Here is an 18,235-nt window from a genome sequence, read left to right as displayed (position 1 = left end):
GCCTCTATCTCTCTCAGGTTTAATTGTGCGATAGTGAATGTATCCAGAAGGCAGGTTATATGGAGAGGCTGTGTTCAGGTTGGGTCTGTCAGGTACAGCTGGGGCCACAGGGTCTGAGACCACATTGAACAGTTAAGCTCTTTGGAACATTGTCAAATCATGCTAGAATAACATGGGTCATCAGGTTTTGCACAAACTTATGGAGTCCATGCACGCTGCCATTAGGGCAAAAGTAACACATGTACCAAATATAAAGATATTCATAAAAGGTTTAACTTTTTTAAATATATTTTGGTGTTAGCATTTTTTATGAAAACAAAAATGGAAGTATGGGGTGGTCTCAGTCTTTTGTACCCTACTGTAGTCATGATGATGATGAGGATGGATCCTGAGTGAAGCCCTTATTAAAGGACCTCTGTTGGGTTTATGACTTCTGTGTACTGAACATGGTGCCTTTGTCTTTTAAATAAAGACCTTTAATTTAAATGTGTGTGTGTGTGTGTCAGAGGGTGTGATAGCCAGGTGTTTCCTAGCAGGAACAGAGAGGTGGGGCTGGTTAGTCAGCCGTTAATATTGCTATAGTTACATTGTCTAGCATCACTAAACTCAATATGTAAAATAGCCTGAAAATGTGTGTGTTTGATAAACCACTTTATAGACCTCAGCTCATCACACTAGTGTGTGTGTATGTGGATGGGAACGTGATCAGCTGTGGTGAAAGAGGAGCTGTCCAATCAGGCAGTCATGGGACAGGTAAGATGGTATTTATGATCCATGATAATATTGTAGGATGAGACATTTTATTTCGGCACTTTAACATACACTCAAGATAATAAGCATGCGGATACTACAGAGAGAAACCAGAGATGAGTGAACTAGGACCTGACAGGAACCATGGAAGTTCATTTGATGTTTTATCTGTGATGTTAGAAGAACGTCCATCCTAAGATTTTCCCTGGGGACATTGTGGAGTATCGCAGGAATAAGTACTTCTCCCACTTTGGAATTTATTATGGAGAAAGAGATGGTGTTCCCTACGTGGCTCATCTCACGTGCAGAGGTGTGTGTGTGTGTGTGAGAGAGAGAGGCTGAGAATTTCAATCAGGAGTGTGTGTGTGTCCATTTACACAATTACATCAAATATACTATACAGTCAACTGCTGTCATTTTGGTTTTACTGTCTAATCGTCAAGGTCCAACTTTAATTTGTGTGTGTGTTGTAGACTCCGATGCAAAGATGCTGATGTTTGGACGAGCCATGAGGTCAGAGGTCAAACTGGACCCTTTGGAGGTGGTGGGATGCAAATACAAGGTACACCAACACACACTGACACATTAGCACAGTCTATACTAGCGATCTGCAGCTCCTTGCTAACACAGCGTGGCTAGCTAACGCTAACCACCCCATACATGCCCCTCTCCCCGAGCCCCAGTGAGCCTGGTGTTGTGCTTGTGTCCCAGGTGAACAACATGCTGGACGGGGCCTTGCCTGCAAGGGACTACCACACCGTGGTGAAGCCCGCCATCGACGACCTACTGGGCAAGGAGATCACCTTCGACATCCTGTTTCACAACAGCGAGCACCAGGCCACCCTCCTGAGATACGGAGTCAAGAAGTCTGAACAGGTGGGTGTGGAACGGGCACTTCTGTATTATAAATACCATACACAGATAATAGGTGTACGCGGGGGGGCAGAATCAGACATATTAGAAGAAGTGCGTGTGCGTGTTCACTACACATATCAGTGTTAATGTAAACACCTTGACAGATGGTGTTCCAGTGTGTCTACAGTAAATGCATTGATGTATTGTCATCGTTTTTAGATTGAAAGAGTCTACAAACACATCATGCCAGCATGGAAGGACCTGTTTAGGAAGAATAAGCTTTAACACCAGTGATGCCCAATTCTGCAGTACTATCTTATAGCCAGCAGGTGGCAGCAGAAACCCTCTGCTGATATTTAAGATACAATGAATGTCAGAATGTATTTCACTCATTTCACCTGTTACATCTAAATAGATTCATGGTGAAACGTGAGCAGTGAATAAAAGACAGTTGAAATGTGATTTTTAAACTGTGCAGTTTACACTTTACTTATACACAGCTTTATGTAGGCAATTTCTCCACTAGGGTCAATCATCTTTTCCTCTCTGTCTCTGTCCCTCCCTCCCAGCCTCCCTCTTTTTCCGTCTCTCTCTCTCTCTCTCTCTCTCTCTCTCTCTCTCTCTCTCTCTCTCTCTCTCTCTCTCTCTCTCTCTGTGTGTCTCTCTCTCCCTTTGTCGCTCAGTAGACATGAGCAGAGACAGTTCTGACCCTCATGAGCAGAGTGATAAACCTTCATACTGACAATTAAACTCCACCCAGCTTTCCCTTAAACATTACTGTTCTGAACACACACACACACACACACTTTCATTGCAATATTTTTTTGGCTACTGATTTAATAGAGCCATCCCTCTTAGCCTTTTGTTCAAATTTGGAACCTTATAGTCACATGTACATACAGTGTATGATCTGTAGTCAGGCCAATGAACCAACATTATGTCTACTTGCAATAACGTTTTTTTATTTTATTTTAGGTAAATCAGTTGTCAGGATACTGTTTTATTATTATTTTGTAATAAAAATATAAAGAACAAGCGTTGACAAAAATAATTATTTTGTTGTTTGTGTCTTCTGGGAATTGAAAATATGAAGCACAATAAATAAATGTGATTGACAAAAAGCATTTTCTCACTAAAGTCTCTTCTAATGTGTTGGAATATATGAAGAGGAAGATTAAATCCCTAATAGATTCACTGAGGAAGTGTTTGAATTCCACTCGAGCAAACTGATATTTAATATTAGGGTTCCATTTTTATAATCCCCATTCTCTTCCTCTTCAGCTGTAGTACAGTGAGACAGGGAGACACATCTTTATGCCTGATCACTCAAGACTTGGACCCCCTAAAAGGGGTAAAAACAACAGGTCGGTCTTGAGTTCAAATATGGCTGAAGGATCTTCTTACAGCTCAATTTTTGCTCTTCGACTTATAAATAAAGAGTAGGAATATATTAATTGCCCCATAATTAATATGCTAATCAGCAGCCTGGCTGCTAGGCTAATGGGGTTAGGGGCAGTGTTAGGGTCTGTGGTCCATAGAGGAGGAAACCGAAAGGGAGACAGAGATAGAGAGGGGAAGAGAAAGAGACATAGACCAAGAAAGAGAAACAGAGAGAGGGAAGGGAGAGGGAGGTGACAATGAGTGGGAGAGGAGAGGGGCTGTTACTCTGACCCTGTCTATATCATCACCCACTCTTTCCCTCCTTCACTTCTCTCCTTGTCCACCCGTCCCCCTCTCCCTTTGTCTCCTTCTCAGACGGAAGCCACACATGCCTTTTCTAAGCTCGCTCTTTCTCCCCCTCCCACCTTCCCCCATGTGTCTCCTGACCAGAGATAATCAGCGTAATCAGTCTGGTACAGCTTTATTAAACAGAGGAGACAGTTGAAGCAAACATACATTCATAAAAGGTTATTAATTCTGTTAAATGCTTGTGTTGATACTATAAGAGAATTTTTTTCCAAAAGATGTGTGACAGACTAACTATACTGTCATGTTAGTGAGAATTGAAAACGTGACAATTTTCTCAGTACAGTTGAAATCTATGAAATACTTCTATGTTGTAATACTCTGAGGTCTTATTGAAAGACAAAAACACCATGTTGATAATAATTCAAAGACAGATTGATAATACTGTAATACAAGCGGTGTGTTTGTATGTGTAATGTGTGTGACTGTGCGTGCTTGCATGTTTTTTAATGTGTTACTGTGAGTGCATGCACGCACATTCTCCTTCCCTGTCATTCTCAACACTGTTTTCACCATACCCTAATTCACACTCCCCCTCTCAATGTATCATCAATACATTTCTCTCTCTCTCTTGTTCACAGTCTGGGCGTCATGGTGATGCCAGTCTTCCCCAGAGTGTCCTGAAGCCAGGAGATCAAGATCTTGTTCAGCTGAGCTGGTCTGGACACACACACACACACACACACTTTAGTCATACAACACTTACGACACTGTATCTTTAATTCACTGTCAATCAATAAACTCTGTACTCAACTCCTAATGAAGGGTAAGGTATAAAAGGTTAAATGAGAGGGAATAGCAATTGACCAGCTTTCCTTTTCGGAAGTTGTAATAACATACAAGCTCACAAGCACACTCACACACACACTCACACACACACACACACACACACACACACACACACACATACACACTTACTTCTCTATCTGTGTCCAGTGTCCACACTCTTCAATGTGCCCTCTAGTCAAATTGGGAATCTTACAGATAAAGGAATAACATTATTATGTATTATTGACATGTACTTTGTATGTGTGTCTGCGTGTTTGTGTGTGTTCTCACCATGTTCTCCATGCCCTTCGAGAACACAGGCAGAAGAACCGGATCTTTCCCTGTGGTCACCATCAGAGCCGGCATCAGCAGCTAAAACACAGATGCACATACATCTGAGTTGGTGATTACCCCTACATACTGACTGCACTCAGTTGTTTTGTGTTGTATTTCTCAACCTGGTAGTAGTGGTGAGGTGGTGAGCTGCTGGGTATACAGTACCTGGGTCCGGGGACGAGAACACAACCAGGCCCAGTTCTTCTCCACGTTACGGTACCAGTTCAACGGACCGCTGGGAAAGCAGAACAACACCAGATTCAGCTCCATGCCCCTGAAAACCAGGCTGTCAATGTGTGTGTGTGTGTGTGCATACCGGAAACCATTCTTCTTATACTCTGTGACATAGAACTGCAGAGCATCCTCAGAGAGGATGGAACTCCTGGGAACCTCTTCTGGAACCCCCACAAACAGACCTCCTACACACACACACACACACACACTCACGTAATACACAGCTGTCTACTATCAATAACCAACTGAGATAGGCTGGCAGGAGTTGATAGGTAGAGACCTAAATCCATGCCATCCAATCAAAATACTACTGTAGGTTTACTTCCTGGCTTACCTCTGGCACAAACCCCAGCAGTGCTGAGCCCACCACCACCGGTCTGGATAGGGAGAAACAACCACACTGGTTTGTAGGTGTGTAAGGGTGTGTGTGTGTGTGTGTGTGTGTGTAGTGATTGTGCAAATGACACAACATAGTTAAAATGGAAAAGAACTGGCTTCTGCTTTCACTGTTTGTCCGAAGACAATAGTCTCACGTTTCTTGAGACATAAATGTCATTTCCACCACAGTACTTTGACTTACCTTATCCCTACTCCCGAAGAAGAAGATCTTAAATGTCCGTTCTAAATCTTTCTCTAACTCTGCCTCTGCAACTCCCTGTGACACACACATGCGCACACACACAAAATAACATAACCACATGGAGATAAGAGCAACAATCTTTCCCACCTCAACACATACTCACAGGGGTCTGGAAGTAGATCTGGTAGTCAAATATGGGCATAGCCTTCAACCTCTCCATGGGAGGGCTGGCAGGGTCCACAGGAAACAGTGGAGTGTTCAGAGATGCTACCGCCCTGTACATACACACACAAACACACACACACACACACACTGATGAATACATACAAAAAGCTCACAAGCACACAGATTGGGTTTGTATGAATAGTGTAGGTGTGAGACAGTGTGTGTGTGTGGCGTGACATACCGGACTCTCTCAGGGTGGCACTGTGCCATGCTCCAGACCAGAGACCCACCCCAATCATGACCAATCAGGGTCACCTGGGGAATACCCTGGATACAGGGCCAGACGGGGATGAAAAACAGACGGATGATAGAGAGGGAGAGGGAGGAGAGAGAGAGGGAGGGAGGAGAGAGAGAGGGAGGAGAGAGAGAGGGAGGAGAGAGAGGGAGAAGAGAGAGAGGGAGGAGAGAGAGAGGGAGGAAAGAGGCAGAGAAAATGAGATGGAGAGCTCATTGCTGATTGCTGGGACTGTATTAGCTCTATTCTGTAGTTCTCCAAGACCAGATAAGAAGACTCACCATCTTATCCAGAAAGACCACCAGATCCTATGGGAGACGACAACATACATATTAACCAATCATGCTTCTGTCTGAGTGACTGATTGGATGTGTGTGTGCACGTGTTTGCATTGTACTGGAATCCTGGTATAAACTGCCTTCTACTAACAGGCCCGGTTTCTTGTGTATGTGTGTGTGTGACTGTGTGTGGGTTACCTTGCACAGCTCTTCCTGAGAATACTCCTTTATGTCTGCAGAGAAACAGAATCAAAAGGGGTAGCATTTACTAGCGCTCTACACTGTAAACTCCCAAAGTTCAGAATACTCATAACTTCTGATCAAAATTATTACATCTAACTAAGTAATCTAAGCAATTTATTTAAAGGAAACCAATTATACATATAAGTTCATAGAATACATATGATATAACTAATATGTAACACTGAGAAGACATGCTAACAGACCCCAGATGTTACAGTACATGGTAACATGGTGGCGCTATGGTAACACAGCAGGATATGATGTCATTGTCATTTGAGGAAAAGTGCTTCACACACAATCTTCTGACAATTTACCCCTGAGCAATATCACACAATATCATTCGAAGACATTCTTCTCATTGTTCTTTTCGTTCTCGATGAGAATGAGAAGGTAGACAGGAACACAGATAAAGAAGAGGAAGCTGGTTAGACACGTTTCCTTGCTCAACGCCGGAGAAGTGAAATAACCAAAACTGAGAAGGAAGTGGCTGACATGATGTTTCCAGAAACATATAACCATATTTACCGTCACAAACATGCATACTGTTGTGGACACACACACACACAGTCACACATGCAAACACACAGAGACACGCACACAGAGACACACACACAGAGACACGCACACAGAGACACGCACACAGAGACACACACACTCAGTCAGTCTAACCTGGGGGAGCTGAGGAGGCTCCGTAGCCCTTCATGTCCAGAGCCAACACCCTGAACCCTGCATCTGCCAGAGCTGGGACCTGAAACACACACACACACACATTACTATGCTGGTGATACACACATCACCACATGGGAGATACAGCCATGCATTTGTGCATGAGTGACTGTGAATGTGTGTGTGTGTTTATATGCATACCTGGTACCTCCAGGAGTACCAGCTCTCAGGAAAGCCATGAAACAATAGCACTGGAGGACCCACTCCCTTCTCCACATAATGGATCTGTACCCCTGGCTGGAGAGAGACAGGAAGTGTGTGTGTGTGTGTGTGTGTGTGTGTGTGTGTTTGTGTGTGAGTGAGTGAGTGAAAGAAAGATGAGATAGAAGGAAATAAAGAGAGATAAAGTGTGACAGAAAGAAAGAAAGAGTGGGAGAGAGTGAGAAATAAAGTGTGTGAGTGAGAGAGAGACAGAGAGAGAGAGAGAGAGAGAGAGAGAGAGCGAGAGATAGAAAGAGAGAGAGGTGGGGGATTACATATCCAGTTCACCACTGAATTTGGGAGGTAACGTCATTTCTTGAGAATAATATTACCTTGATGGTTACGTATCCATGAGAAACCTGTTCAGGATGGCAGGTTGCTGGGAGGCTATCCTCAGTTAAAACCTACAACAGAAACACACATTGACTCTGCTTGATTAATACATAACCAGTGTATGTCCACTGTAGCAGTAGTGGTATACTGTGCTGCAGTAGGTGAGGCCGTGCTCTACCTGAACTCCTGTGAAGTCAGACAGCTGCTTCAGAGCCCCGGCCAGGTCCTTCACCAGGACAGCCTTCATCCCAACTCCCTCTGCTGCCTTCACACCCTCCTCATCCTCATCCACCCACACGGCCTGAAACCCAGACAGGCATGTTAACTAACCAACCACAGAGCCTGAAAAGATGACAGTTTGACTAACCAAGGACAAAGAAAATGTCTGAAACTGCAAGTAATCAACCCACACACACACCAATCAGATATGCTGTCACTTTCAGCTACTGGTTGCACTATCAGTAATATTGCACTATTGTACTTCACTTGTCTTAGGTTAGTATAGGTTTATAAGGTTAGTATAGGTTATTATGTGTATTTAGAGGTTTAATATACTGTATTGAATATTGTATATTATTGTATATTAGGAGGTTTACTATATTTTTGATTATCATATATGTAATCTATGTTCTGGGTACTTATGTTATGTTATGCCAAGTTGCTTTGCGTTGTCTTGTCCTAAGAATTTTAGTCCAGTCTGACCCTGTGTTGTTCTGTGCATCTGGCAATAAAAGACTTGAACTTGAACTGCTGAACACTGCATTTTGAAAACATTTTCAGAAACGGAAGGGTCCCCTTTCCCTTCCTCACCCAACACACACACACACACACACAAACTGTTTACAATGGCATGCTAACTCCATAACCACAGTCTAGGGCAGGAGAGATCATCAGGCAAAACAGCAAACAAGTGTGTTATCTTCTAGTGGAGTTGGATACAATCCTCTGGATATCCATAGAGACTCAAACCTGCCTATAGTAGTAAAGAGAGAATGGCATCTGGATTCACTGCAAACTTGATCAAATGTTATCATCTATCCTCTAGAGAAGCCCCAGTCATTCATGTTGTTGTGTAATGATATTATGGGATGCATGCTGCTGACAGAGGCATATTGCACACTTAAGTCATCCTAACATGTGTGTGTGTGTGTGCAAGGTTTGCACTGCACACACCTGCACTGCAAATATGTGTGTGTGTGTGTATTACCTGTGATGGTTGGACATCTAGAACTTGCAGAGCTGAGGTAAACATGGAGGGCTCAGGTACCCTGAAGCCGCAGCGACAGGACTGCTGCAGCAGATCAAAATGTCCACCAATCAGTGACAGGGCTCTGGCGAGGTTACTTCCAGATGCACAATCATCCACCCACTGATTGGCTAACACACCCGTCAACACCCCTGGAAGACACCAACAGGATTTTGTGAGTTTTGGAACAAATCATTGTGTGCTTATCAATAGGTGTGTTCGACTTCATGCAGCACCGGCGGGCGGCGCCGACAGCCGGCTTGAGGTTGAGAATGCCATTGGCTGCTTCAAGTCAAACGGGCTGCAGGCGGCTGCAGGCTTGAGGTTGAGAATGCCATTGGCTGCTTCAAGACTTCATGCAGCCGCCTGCAGGCGGCTGCAGGCGGCTGCAGGCGGCTGCAGGCGGCTGCAGGCGGCTGCAGGCGGCTGCAGGCGGCTGCATGAAGTCGAACGCACCTTGTGTTTGAGTGTGTGTCAGAGTTTTTGGTTACATAGCAGTGGGTGTGTGCTTGTGCATGTCTGTGTGACTGAGGCCACATGTGTGTGTGTGTGTGTGTGTGTGTGTGTTACCATGCTGGCGGAGCGTATCAGCAGTGTGCAGTACAGGCGTGTTGATGGTCAGTGTCTCTCTGAGTTCATCAAACAGCCCTCTCACTGAGAAACCTCCTGGTAGAGCCACGCCCTGATCCCCGGCCTCCTTCACGCACTCCGCATCGAACTCTGGAATCATCTGCGCACACGCACAAGCATGCACACACGCACACAAACGCACGTGCGCCCACAGGAGTCCCAAACTGAATTTTCTGCTGTGAAGATCAACGTTCCTCTACTTTAATGTCAGGCAGTTTATAGAGGTATATGCTCGGGCACCCATGGTCTTCTTAAAGAGTATAAAAAGCTGAACCATGTAATTCTTACTTGAGATAATGTCAGCTTCGCGTTTTCTGCCCGGACCATAGCACTCCCGTCACGTGAAGCGACCTTTCCCAGAAACCCTCTGAAATAAAGTTTTAATAAATTGGTTGGCTATAATGTAACCAATTCAAGGTTTTCAACGCTGCAAATAATTCGTTACTTGTGCTAACCCCGTGTCCCCAGCGAAGAATGCAAATTCTATCACGATAATTTAATTCTGCAACTAACCTCGGAAGTTGATGGGAATCTTCATACTTGTCGAAAGCCAAATCCGGACTCGGAGTCAAAACAACTCCCCACTGGTTAAACAATACCACTTTGCGTCCAGCCATTGTGACTAACCGATCGCGGACAGCCTTGCATTGACAATTGACCGCTTCACCAAATGCAGTCTTCGAGCCGTGCAAAAACTTTCCACATAACGGATTTTCATGCTCTCCCTGGTAACGCCCCCTAACCCGGATTATACACACACAAGCGACCTGACACAATCCAATGGACATTGGACAATCCAGACTGTTACATGAGCGGTAAATTGGTGACACCCATATTTCCCAAGTTTATTCAAACTGAATTCATTACCATTCACGTGGCCTTTGCCCTTGAGTAGATAAATAATTGTTGGAAGAGTTTATGTCGTTGTTGACCAACCTCGGTGGAGTAGGGAACGGTAATGAGTTAGAAGAGGACTTTACAACCGAGGCTGAGCTGTATAACCTGCCCGTGAATCAGGCTGCCTTAAAAATAAACCTCGTTTGAATGCTATGGAAGGCCTGCTCCTTGCTACTGCAGAGGAATGAACCTGGCTTCTATCAGAGAAAAAACTTTTTTATCTCCCGTTCCCTCGCAGTCAGCTTTAATCTGACTGTGTGGCCTAAATGAACAGTGCCTGCGTGTATGTGAGCACGAAAACGTGCTTGTGTGTCACCCAAATCCAAGTAATGAAAATGTAGGTACAGGGGAAAACCTCAAATGAAATCATCATCTCTTTTGAACTTGTCTTGTTGGCACATTTCCATGTGCGCAGTCCCGCCCGGCTTTTAAGTGAACATTTAAATGGACTTCAATCATCCTTGGACCGCAGTACGTGCGTGTGTGTGTGCGCGCAGCGCGTGTGGTGTGGGAAATGAGAGCGCAATAGCGAAAGGGGATGCTGAGGTTGAGAGAAGAGAGAAGAGAGAGAGAGAGAGAGAGAGAGAGAGAGAGAGAGAGAGAGAGAGAGAGAGAAAGGGGAAGAAAGGGGAGAGAGAGGGGGGAAGTGCGATAGAGTGCGGCAGGGGTGGGTGTGATTTTGGAGGATATAGTTCCTCCAACTAGAGAGACTATAGGACTATCCATCCTATAGTCTCCAGAAGTATCTTGCTCTCCGGGCTTACTTTCCAGATCTGACATCATACTATTATAGGTTTACACACCCCGGACTAGACAGCCAAGTGTTCTCATCAAGTACACATGTTCCTTGCAGCCTTGTAGTTCTACATTTAGCAGTCTTTAGGCCTATTTCATATCGGTCACTGTTTTTTTTGTTTGTTTTATAGATGTTCCTATTGCACTCTATTAATGTAGCCTATATATATATATATACGCTATGTTAAATGTGTTTAAAAAATTTAATTCTGCTTGTAACCTGTAGTATGTATTGTAGATGACGTATCTATTTAAATTTAACTTTATTTGAGAAATCTTGTTATTCAGCCATGCCCCGCCCCCGCGAGAGAGGCGAGTGAGTCCGTCTCACCGGTTCCCAGGCTGGCTGTGGGCTAATGTGCACCTTGCAAAACAGTTGCGGTTGGCTTTTTGATCACCGTGTACAGAGACACGGTCAGGTGAGGAGCGAGATCCAGAAGGTGACGCCTTGAAAATGCCCAACTCTATCTTTTGTGTGACTATATGGAGTGAGTGTTTAGTTAGTTTAGTTATCCATAGGTTGACTGCAGGTTCGTATATATAATATGGAACTGAAAAATCACATATCTTTGATGGCGACAACGATTTTCAGCTTGATTCTGATCAACTGTGGTAAGTGTTTTTTAATTTATTATGGGTAGAGGGTCCATTAAAAGTCCACATTTGGCAAGTGCAAAGAGAATACACAAACTCACTGTAGAAAAGCTTTGAAATCAACACAGTCCAAGTATAGAACGAGATGATGTAACTGGGAGGTGCAGGTGATGGCGAGACCTTGCCCTGGGGGACAGGGTATCTAACGGGATGACCAGTGAGAGAGGTTTAGCGCTATGTCGCTCCTTAATCCTGCGGGCAAAAGTTATCTTGGGCTCCGGAGGCACGTTGATTGTCTGGATGCGGTTCATTGCGACTCAGATCTTGTCCATTGGTGACACTTATCCTCTGGCGTATCAGACACACACACATACACAGACACACACACACACACACACACAGATGTGTGGGTTTAACTGTGCTTCAGGGAACCATCACCACAAAAGTTCCCAGGAGGGAGGGCTTGACAGGCTAAGCCTTTCGGAGCCTTCTGTGGGCACATCTCTCAGATCTGAGCCCCCCCCTCCAGTCTTCTCCTTCATCATCTAGAACAATCAATCCAGCCTGATCCTGGATCAGAATCATAGGAATATCATACTTCTATCAAGAGGCAGCCTCTGATTAAGGCATCTGTGTGTATACTGTGTGTGTCAGTGCTCAGTGATGAGTGGACTCATGCCCATGTGGAGGATAAGCTCTTCAAGAGGCTGTTCATTGGCTACAACAAGTGGTCCCGCCCGATCGAGAACACCTCCGATGTGGTAATTGTCAAGTTTGGCCTCTCCATCGCCCAGCTTATCGACGTGGTGAGGGTACACCTCACACACACATGTGTAGACTCACACACATGGACACAGACACATACAGACACACACACACTCACACACAAACACACAGTGGCTGTAACATATTGGAAAGAAGATGTACCAAATGTTTTTCAGGATGAGAAGAACCAGATGATGACCACTAACTTGTGGCTGAAACAGGTAGGCTGGACACAACTCAACACATTTTGTATTATGGGATGTTTTGTTACTGTATAGTGTTGTGTTACTGTAAATGGCATTAACCTCACGTGTGCGTGCATGTGTGTGTGTGTGTGTGTGTGTCCAGGAGTGGAATGACTACAAGCTGAGATGGCGTCCATCAGACTATGACAATGTAACGTCCATAAGAGTTCCCTCAGAGCTCATATGGATACCAGACATCGTCCTTTACAACAAGTGAGTGACGTGCGCACGCACGTACGTATGCATTCACACATGCACACACACACACACTCGCACACACATTCACAGACGCACACATGCACAGAAGGGACCTGTGAGATTTTTTATGGAATCAACTACTCAAGTCAGCAACCAGGAGGCTGTGTGAGAGAGCTTCACATTCCAGTCAAGTGTGTTCTGAGTGTGATATCTATGGCTCCTCCAAACACCAACACACACCAACACACATCAACACACACCAACACACATCAACACACATCAACACACACACACACACACAGAATCAGTACTTTTATATGGCACTTGCTCTCTTGCATCAGATCTAGCTAGCAGGCCTTTGTGTGTGGTATGTGTGTGTGTGTGTGTGTGTGTGTGTGTGAGAGAGAGAGAGAGAGAGCGTGTGTGTATGTGTTTAAAAACCCCATGCATCAGAGGTATGTCATCATCACAATTCATTCATATTTAATCCAGTGTTCCTTTAATGAACAGTTCTTGGGCTAAATTCACTACTTTGGCTTGTACGACACCCTTCACCTAAAATTGCAGTCTAATCTTTTCCTACATTGACTAGAATCCTTGATGGAAGTTAACGTCTATCTCCCTGCATCTAACACCAGTCTAACTCTTATGTGGATTTATGTAGACTGTTCACGGACATTACAAGATCACGGAGGAGACCGATATATTTATTTAGAATTCAGGTTTAAACCACCATATAGGACTTAGGTTAGACAGCTAGGAAACTGTAGATATATTCAGGACCAGAAAACTTCAATGTACCTGTGTTTGTAGATTGTAGATTCATAAATTGGGAACTTGAACTTGTTTTAGTGCTGATGGAGATTTTGCCGTGACTCACATGACCAAGGCCCACCTGTTCCACACTGGCCGGGTCGTCTGGGTTCCTCCCGCCATCTACAAGTCCTCCTGCTGCATCGATGTCACCTTCTTCCCCTTCGACCAGCAGAACTGCAAGATGAAGTTTGGCTCCTGGACCTATGACAGAGCCAAGATAGACCTAGAGCCCACCGAGGATGCGGTCGATTTGAAGGTGGATACACACACACAAACACACGCACACACACACACACAGTAACACCCCCACACACACCGACATACTATTGTTCTTATGATTCTTACGACACACACACACACATTCTCTCTAACATGTCCTCTGGCTGTTCTGCTCAGAACTACTGGGAGAGTGGCGAGTGGGCCATCGTTAACGCAGTGGGAACGTACAACACCAAGAAGTACGACTGCTGCCACGAGATCTACCCGGACATCACCTACTTCTTCAGGATCCGGAGACTCCCCCTGTTCTACACCATCAACCTCATCATCCCCTGCCTGCTCATCTCCTGCCTCACCGTGCTGGTCTTCTACCTGCCCTCCGACTGCGGGGAGAAGATCACCCTGTGCATCTCCGTCCTCCTCTCCCTCACCGTGTTCCTCCTCCTGATCACCGAGATCATCCCGTCCACCTCGCTGGTCATCCCCCTCATCGGGGAGTACCTCCTCTTCACCATGATCTTCGTCACCCTCAGCATCGTCATCACCGTCTTCGTCCTGAACGTGCACCACCGCTCGCCCTCCACCCACACCATGCCCCGCTGGGTCCGCACCCTCTTCCTGTCCCTGGTGCCGCGCTGGCTGTGCATGAGGCGCCCGCCGCCCGATATGAGGAGGCGGAGCCTGGTCGCCAAACTCCTCCCCCTCGGGAGCGCCGGCCCCTCCCACGGCGCCTCCCACGGCGCCTCCCACGGCGCCTCCCGCTCCACCACGCACACCTGGCTCACGCGGGAGTCCGACGTCGATCTCCGAGGACACGAGGATGTGTGTCGCCACGGTTACAGGGACGAAGTGGGCGTGGTACGACGTAGTTACCGGGAAGCGGATGTGGATGTCCATGGTGACTCGGACACTGATGTAGGGTTAGGGGTGAGGGGGAGGCTGACTCCCTCCTTCCCCCCTTCCTCCCCTGTCCTGCCTGGCCTCACCACCCTCCCCCACAGCCTGTCATCTCTGAGCTCCATGCTGCACCCCCAGAGACCCCCCAGTCTCCTCTCAAGCCTGCATTGGGACACCCCTTCACCTGAACATGGTACAATCCAGGACATGGCCTTGTCCCTGTCGCCGGCCGTACTACGAGCACTGGAGGGGGTGACCTACATCGCAGAGCACTTGAGAGCAGAGGATGCAGATGTATCTGTGAGTGGAGGCCCCTGTTGCTTCACACTGGAATGGGGAGAGGAAGGACAGGGAAAAGGGATAGGGAGAGATGGGAAAACTGAAAAGATAAGAGTTAGTAGAAGAAGAGTTCTGCTTTATGCAGACATAGAATATGGATTTACATAAAGTCTATGAACCATTGATACTGAATGCAGTTTTTATTCTGTAGTTAATATCCCAGACTGTGCATGTTTAGCAGTTCTAATTGTCCTCCTGTGTGTGTGTGTGTGTGTGTACATGTGTGTAGGTGAAGGAGGACTGGAAGTATGTTGCCATGGTGATCGATCGGATCTTCCTGTGGATGTTCGTCATCGTGTGTCTGCTAGGAACCATCGGACTCTTCCTTCCCCCGTGGCTCTCCGGAATGATCTAGAACCCCGACCCCTGCACCGGAGAACACCGGAGAACTTTACCATAGCTCCAGAGAACACTAGAACCTGATGGATGCTCTACAGAACATAAGAACATCACACCTTCCACTGACATTAGAATCTTACCCCTGCGCCGTAGAACATTAGAACCCTTCATTCCACTCTAACCTGGACATATGAGAAGAAGGGAACATTGTATAGAGTGTTTTTCGTGAGGGGTTTTAAATGTCTGTGCACATACTTTATCATATATATCATATTTATCATATTGTCATTTAATATTTATGCATGTGAGAAAGAAGAAGACTTAAAGAATATATGTACTGTGCATAGATAGAGAATCATACAATAGAATATGAAATAGGAAGAGGAAGAAAAGAGAGAGAGAGAAATGGAAAGTATTTGAGCGTCTGGGGTTACTAACAATTAGCCCGTCTGAGTAGCAGATGACACCTGAATAGCTCTTCTGGTCACTGAGCCAGGAGGCGAGAACACTGGAGCTGAGAGAGGATGGAGCAGAAGAGAACGGGAGGAGGAGAGGAGAAGACAAGAGGAAAAAACAGGAGAGGACATTTAAGGAGAAGAGATGGAGAGAAGGGAGGAGAGGACGCGAGGAGAGTGTAGGAAAAGTGGGTCACGAGGACAGGGGGAGGAGACAAAACCAGGAAAGATGAAAGGGAGAAACACGACGAACCTTAGAGAAGAGCAGGAAACGATAGTAGAGTGGAGAAGACATGACTGAATCTAATGACGAGGGGAGAGGAGGAGAGGGAGAGACAGAGGGACAGGTGACAGGAAAGAAGACCATCCTGCTGTATTGTCTCCTGCTTGGTAATTACTCGACATGAAAATGGAGGCCAATCAGATTATACTTTCAGAGGTCTTCGGATTTCCTGTTCCATCTGTTGACAGGCCGGGAAGCTCTGAAAGACAGGCCAACTGCCTGCTAGTGGATCTGTACAAAGTACCCCTCCTGCTGGTGAATGTAGGAACTACAGTGTATTTCCACAAGGTGACGTGGTTTGTTTGTGCTGTGTGTTATGTTTCTTCTGAAACCATTTCTCTGTGTGTCAGGGGCGTAGCCACGGGTACCCAATGTGTTCTAAGGCCTACCCAAAAACGAAAATATCTCCGAAAAATTATGCACCGGGTGCACATCGCAAAGTAAATAAGTAAAAAAAAAAGAAAAGATGCCTATCCATATTTTTCTAGGCCTACCCAAAAAGATTATTCTGGCTACGCCCCTGCTGTGTGTGTGTGTGTGTGTGTGTGTGTGTGTGTGTGCGTGCGTGTATGCGTTCTAAGTTAAGAGCAGTCCGAGAATTGTAGTAGTTTGTGGAACAGGAAGCTTGTCACCTCCAAAAAATAACCTGATAACATCTACAGCATGTTTATTCACCTGATAAAGCACTTCTGTTTCTCTCTTGTCTTAAGCATAAAACACTTTAATGAACTCAAAAAATAAATCAGTTATAAAAAACATCTTTTTTAAGATCCACATTCTTCACGTTTTACATCTTTGGATCAATAAAAAAATCTAGGTGTTGTAGCGGGGTTTGCTCGTTTAAGATTAGCAATACTTAATTTATAATAAAGTATGTAGTTCTTGGGGCACCACCTCTTATTGTTAAAGGGATAGAGGAAACCTTATTGAATAATATTTAAATAATAGCCTTCGTAATAATCAGTCTAATCTTAAGTCGTGAATTCTATGAAAGTAGAGCAGATCAGATAACGTGAGTGATACGCGAATATTATACACAATGATTTATTTAGGAGAATGTAATTATAATGAACAAATACCAGATAAGTTATGGGTTAGTCAGAGTAGTACAGTGGCTGGATGCAAATGAGGGCGAGCAACACAATGGCTGTGTAGAGCGCGTGTAAAGGGGGGAGGGAGAGAGAGAGAGAGGGGTAGGCCTTTGGGAACAATGGACGAGCAAGGGCAACAAACTTAGCAAGGGTTAAGCTAACTCATTTGTAAAATACAATCAAACATCAACAATTTAATCACAACATGCCAATATGTCACAGGTAAGAAATATTGCAAATCGTAGTTACTTTTGTCGGTTTGAAGAAAGGTAGAGTCAATGGTTTCGTTATCGTCCAACGAAAATAGAACAACGGAATCTTTGGCCAAAGTTCCGGGCGCTCAGTGAATTTGCAGGTTGAGAGGAATAGTTTAGAAATGTAGCTAGCACTTCAGTTTAATCCTACGAACAAGCGGGGGTGATTGTACGTTTGGGGGTTTTATACTCCAAAGGAAAAGGGGGGGTCCCCGTGAAGGTGACCTCTTTCATTGGTCAGTTTTCCCCCACCTGGGCGTCGTCCTGAGATCTGCCTAGGTGTGAAGTGGCTGATAACTTTTCAGAGTTCAGCTATTTCAAATGTCCATGTATTGCTTATACTTCAGAATATAACAATACAACATTCGTAAATGGTTTTGTTAGTATGGTACAATCATTTTGATATCCAGATTGGCTGACTTAACTATACTTGAAGGGAAGTTATAATCAAACCTCAATTAAACAACGTTCTAAGTAAATGGGAAAAACACACATTATAACACATCAACTACTGTCATTGAAATAGTGTCCATGAGCCATGTAGTCCTTGAGAATATGTTTGTAAATCCTTTAAGAAAGTTATTCCTTGTAAATCCTTTGTTCTGATACTGTGGGCCGTGTGGCCTCTGTATCTGACCCCATGCTGGGTCAGAAGCTTTGAA

General features: G+C 45.1%; 3 protein-coding genes across 3 annotated transcripts; 2 read left to right on the top strand and 1 right to left on the bottom strand.

Moving 5' to 3' along the window:
- The first annotated feature begins 615 nt into the window (after positions 1 to 615).
- On the top strand, positions 616 to 2,641 carry plaat1l (phospholipase A and acyltransferase 1-like). Its single transcript, XM_062446969.1, has 5 exons — positions 616 to 753; positions 931 to 1,060; positions 1,224 to 1,312; positions 1,462 to 1,626; positions 1,825 to 2,641. The coding sequence occupies exons 1-5, from the start codon at positions 745 to 747 to the stop codon at positions 1,888 to 1,890; spliced, it is 459 nt and encodes a 152-aa protein (XP_062302953.1). The 5' UTR covers positions 616 to 744; the 3' UTR covers positions 1,891 to 2,641.
- An 807-nt stretch (positions 2,642 to 3,448) lies between these two features.
- On the bottom strand, positions 3,449 to 10,096 carry ephx2 (epoxide hydrolase 2, cytoplasmic). The gene is made up of 19 exons (XM_062447259.1): positions 9,900 to 10,096; positions 9,675 to 9,753; positions 9,327 to 9,486; positions 8,718 to 8,908; positions 7,689 to 7,811; positions 7,510 to 7,581; positions 7,118 to 7,213; positions 6,920 to 6,998; positions 6,206 to 6,240; positions 6,011 to 6,037; positions 5,676 to 5,761; positions 5,433 to 5,544; positions 5,270 to 5,344; positions 5,024 to 5,066; positions 4,772 to 4,874; positions 4,621 to 4,690; positions 4,411 to 4,491; positions 4,270 to 4,328; positions 3,449 to 4,011 (listed from the first exon to the last, which is right to left on the bottom strand). The coding sequence occupies exons 1-19, from the start codon at positions 10,001 to 10,003 to the stop codon at positions 3,927 to 3,929; spliced, it is 1,680 nt and encodes a 559-aa protein (XP_062303243.1). The 5' UTR covers positions 10,004 to 10,096; the 3' UTR covers positions 3,449 to 3,926.
- Positions 10,097 to 11,220: 1,124 nt separating this feature from the next.
- Positions 11,221 to 16,978, top strand: chrna2a (cholinergic receptor, nicotinic, alpha 2a (neuronal)). Its single transcript, XM_062447226.1, has 7 exons — positions 11,221 to 11,690; positions 12,327 to 12,478; positions 12,614 to 12,658; positions 12,786 to 12,895; positions 13,733 to 13,952; positions 14,093 to 15,112; positions 15,381 to 16,978. Exons 1-7 carry the CDS (start codon positions 11,624 to 11,626, stop codon positions 15,504 to 15,506), a joined length of 1,740 nt encoding a protein of 579 aa, XP_062303210.1. The 5' UTR covers positions 11,221 to 11,623; the 3' UTR covers positions 15,507 to 16,978.
- Positions 16,979 to 18,235: the final 1,257 nt, after the last annotated feature.

This window comes from Osmerus eperlanus, chromosome 21, assembly GCF_963692335.1.
Source record: "Osmerus eperlanus chromosome 21, fOsmEpe2.1, whole genome shotgun sequence".
NCBI lineage: Eukaryota > Metazoa > Chordata > Actinopteri > Osmeriformes > Osmeridae > Osmerus > Osmerus eperlanus.
The sequence above is the reverse complement of the archived record's forward strand: the minus strand, read 5'-3'. Positions and strand labels throughout refer to the sequence as shown.

Coding starts and splice junctions, on each gene's coding strand:
- plaat1l (XM_062446969.1), top strand. Junction 1,061..1,223: donor GGCTCATCTCACGTGCAGAG/GTGTGTGTGTGT, acceptor TGTGTGTTGTAG/ACTCCGATGCAAAGATGCTG. Junction 1,627..1,824: donor GAGTCAAGAAGTCTGAACAG/GTGGGTGTGGAA, acceptor CATCGTTTTTAG/ATTGAAAGAGTCTACAAACA.
- ephx2 (XM_062447259.1), bottom strand. CDS start 10,003: ATGGCTGGACGCAAAGTGGTATTGTTTAACCAGTGGGGAGTTGTTTTG. Junction 8,909..9,326: donor TGATACGCTCCGCCAGCATG/GTAACACACACA, acceptor GGTGTCTTCCAG/GGGTGTTGACGGGTGTGTTA. Junction 7,582..7,688: donor CTGACTTCACAGGAGTTCAG/GTAGAGCACGGC, acceptor TTTCTGTTGTAG/GTTTTAACTGAGGATAGCCT.
- chrna2a (XM_062447226.1), top strand. CDS start 11,624: ATGGAACTGAAAAATCACATATCTTTGATGGCGACAACGATTTTCAGC. Junction 12,479..12,613: donor TCGCCCAGCTTATCGACGTG/GTGAGGGTACAC, acceptor AATGTTTTTCAG/GATGAGAAGAACCAGATGAT. Junction 15,113..15,380: donor CAGAGGATGCAGATGTATCT/GTGAGTGGAGGC, acceptor ACATGTGTGTAG/GTGAAGGAGGACTGGAAGTA.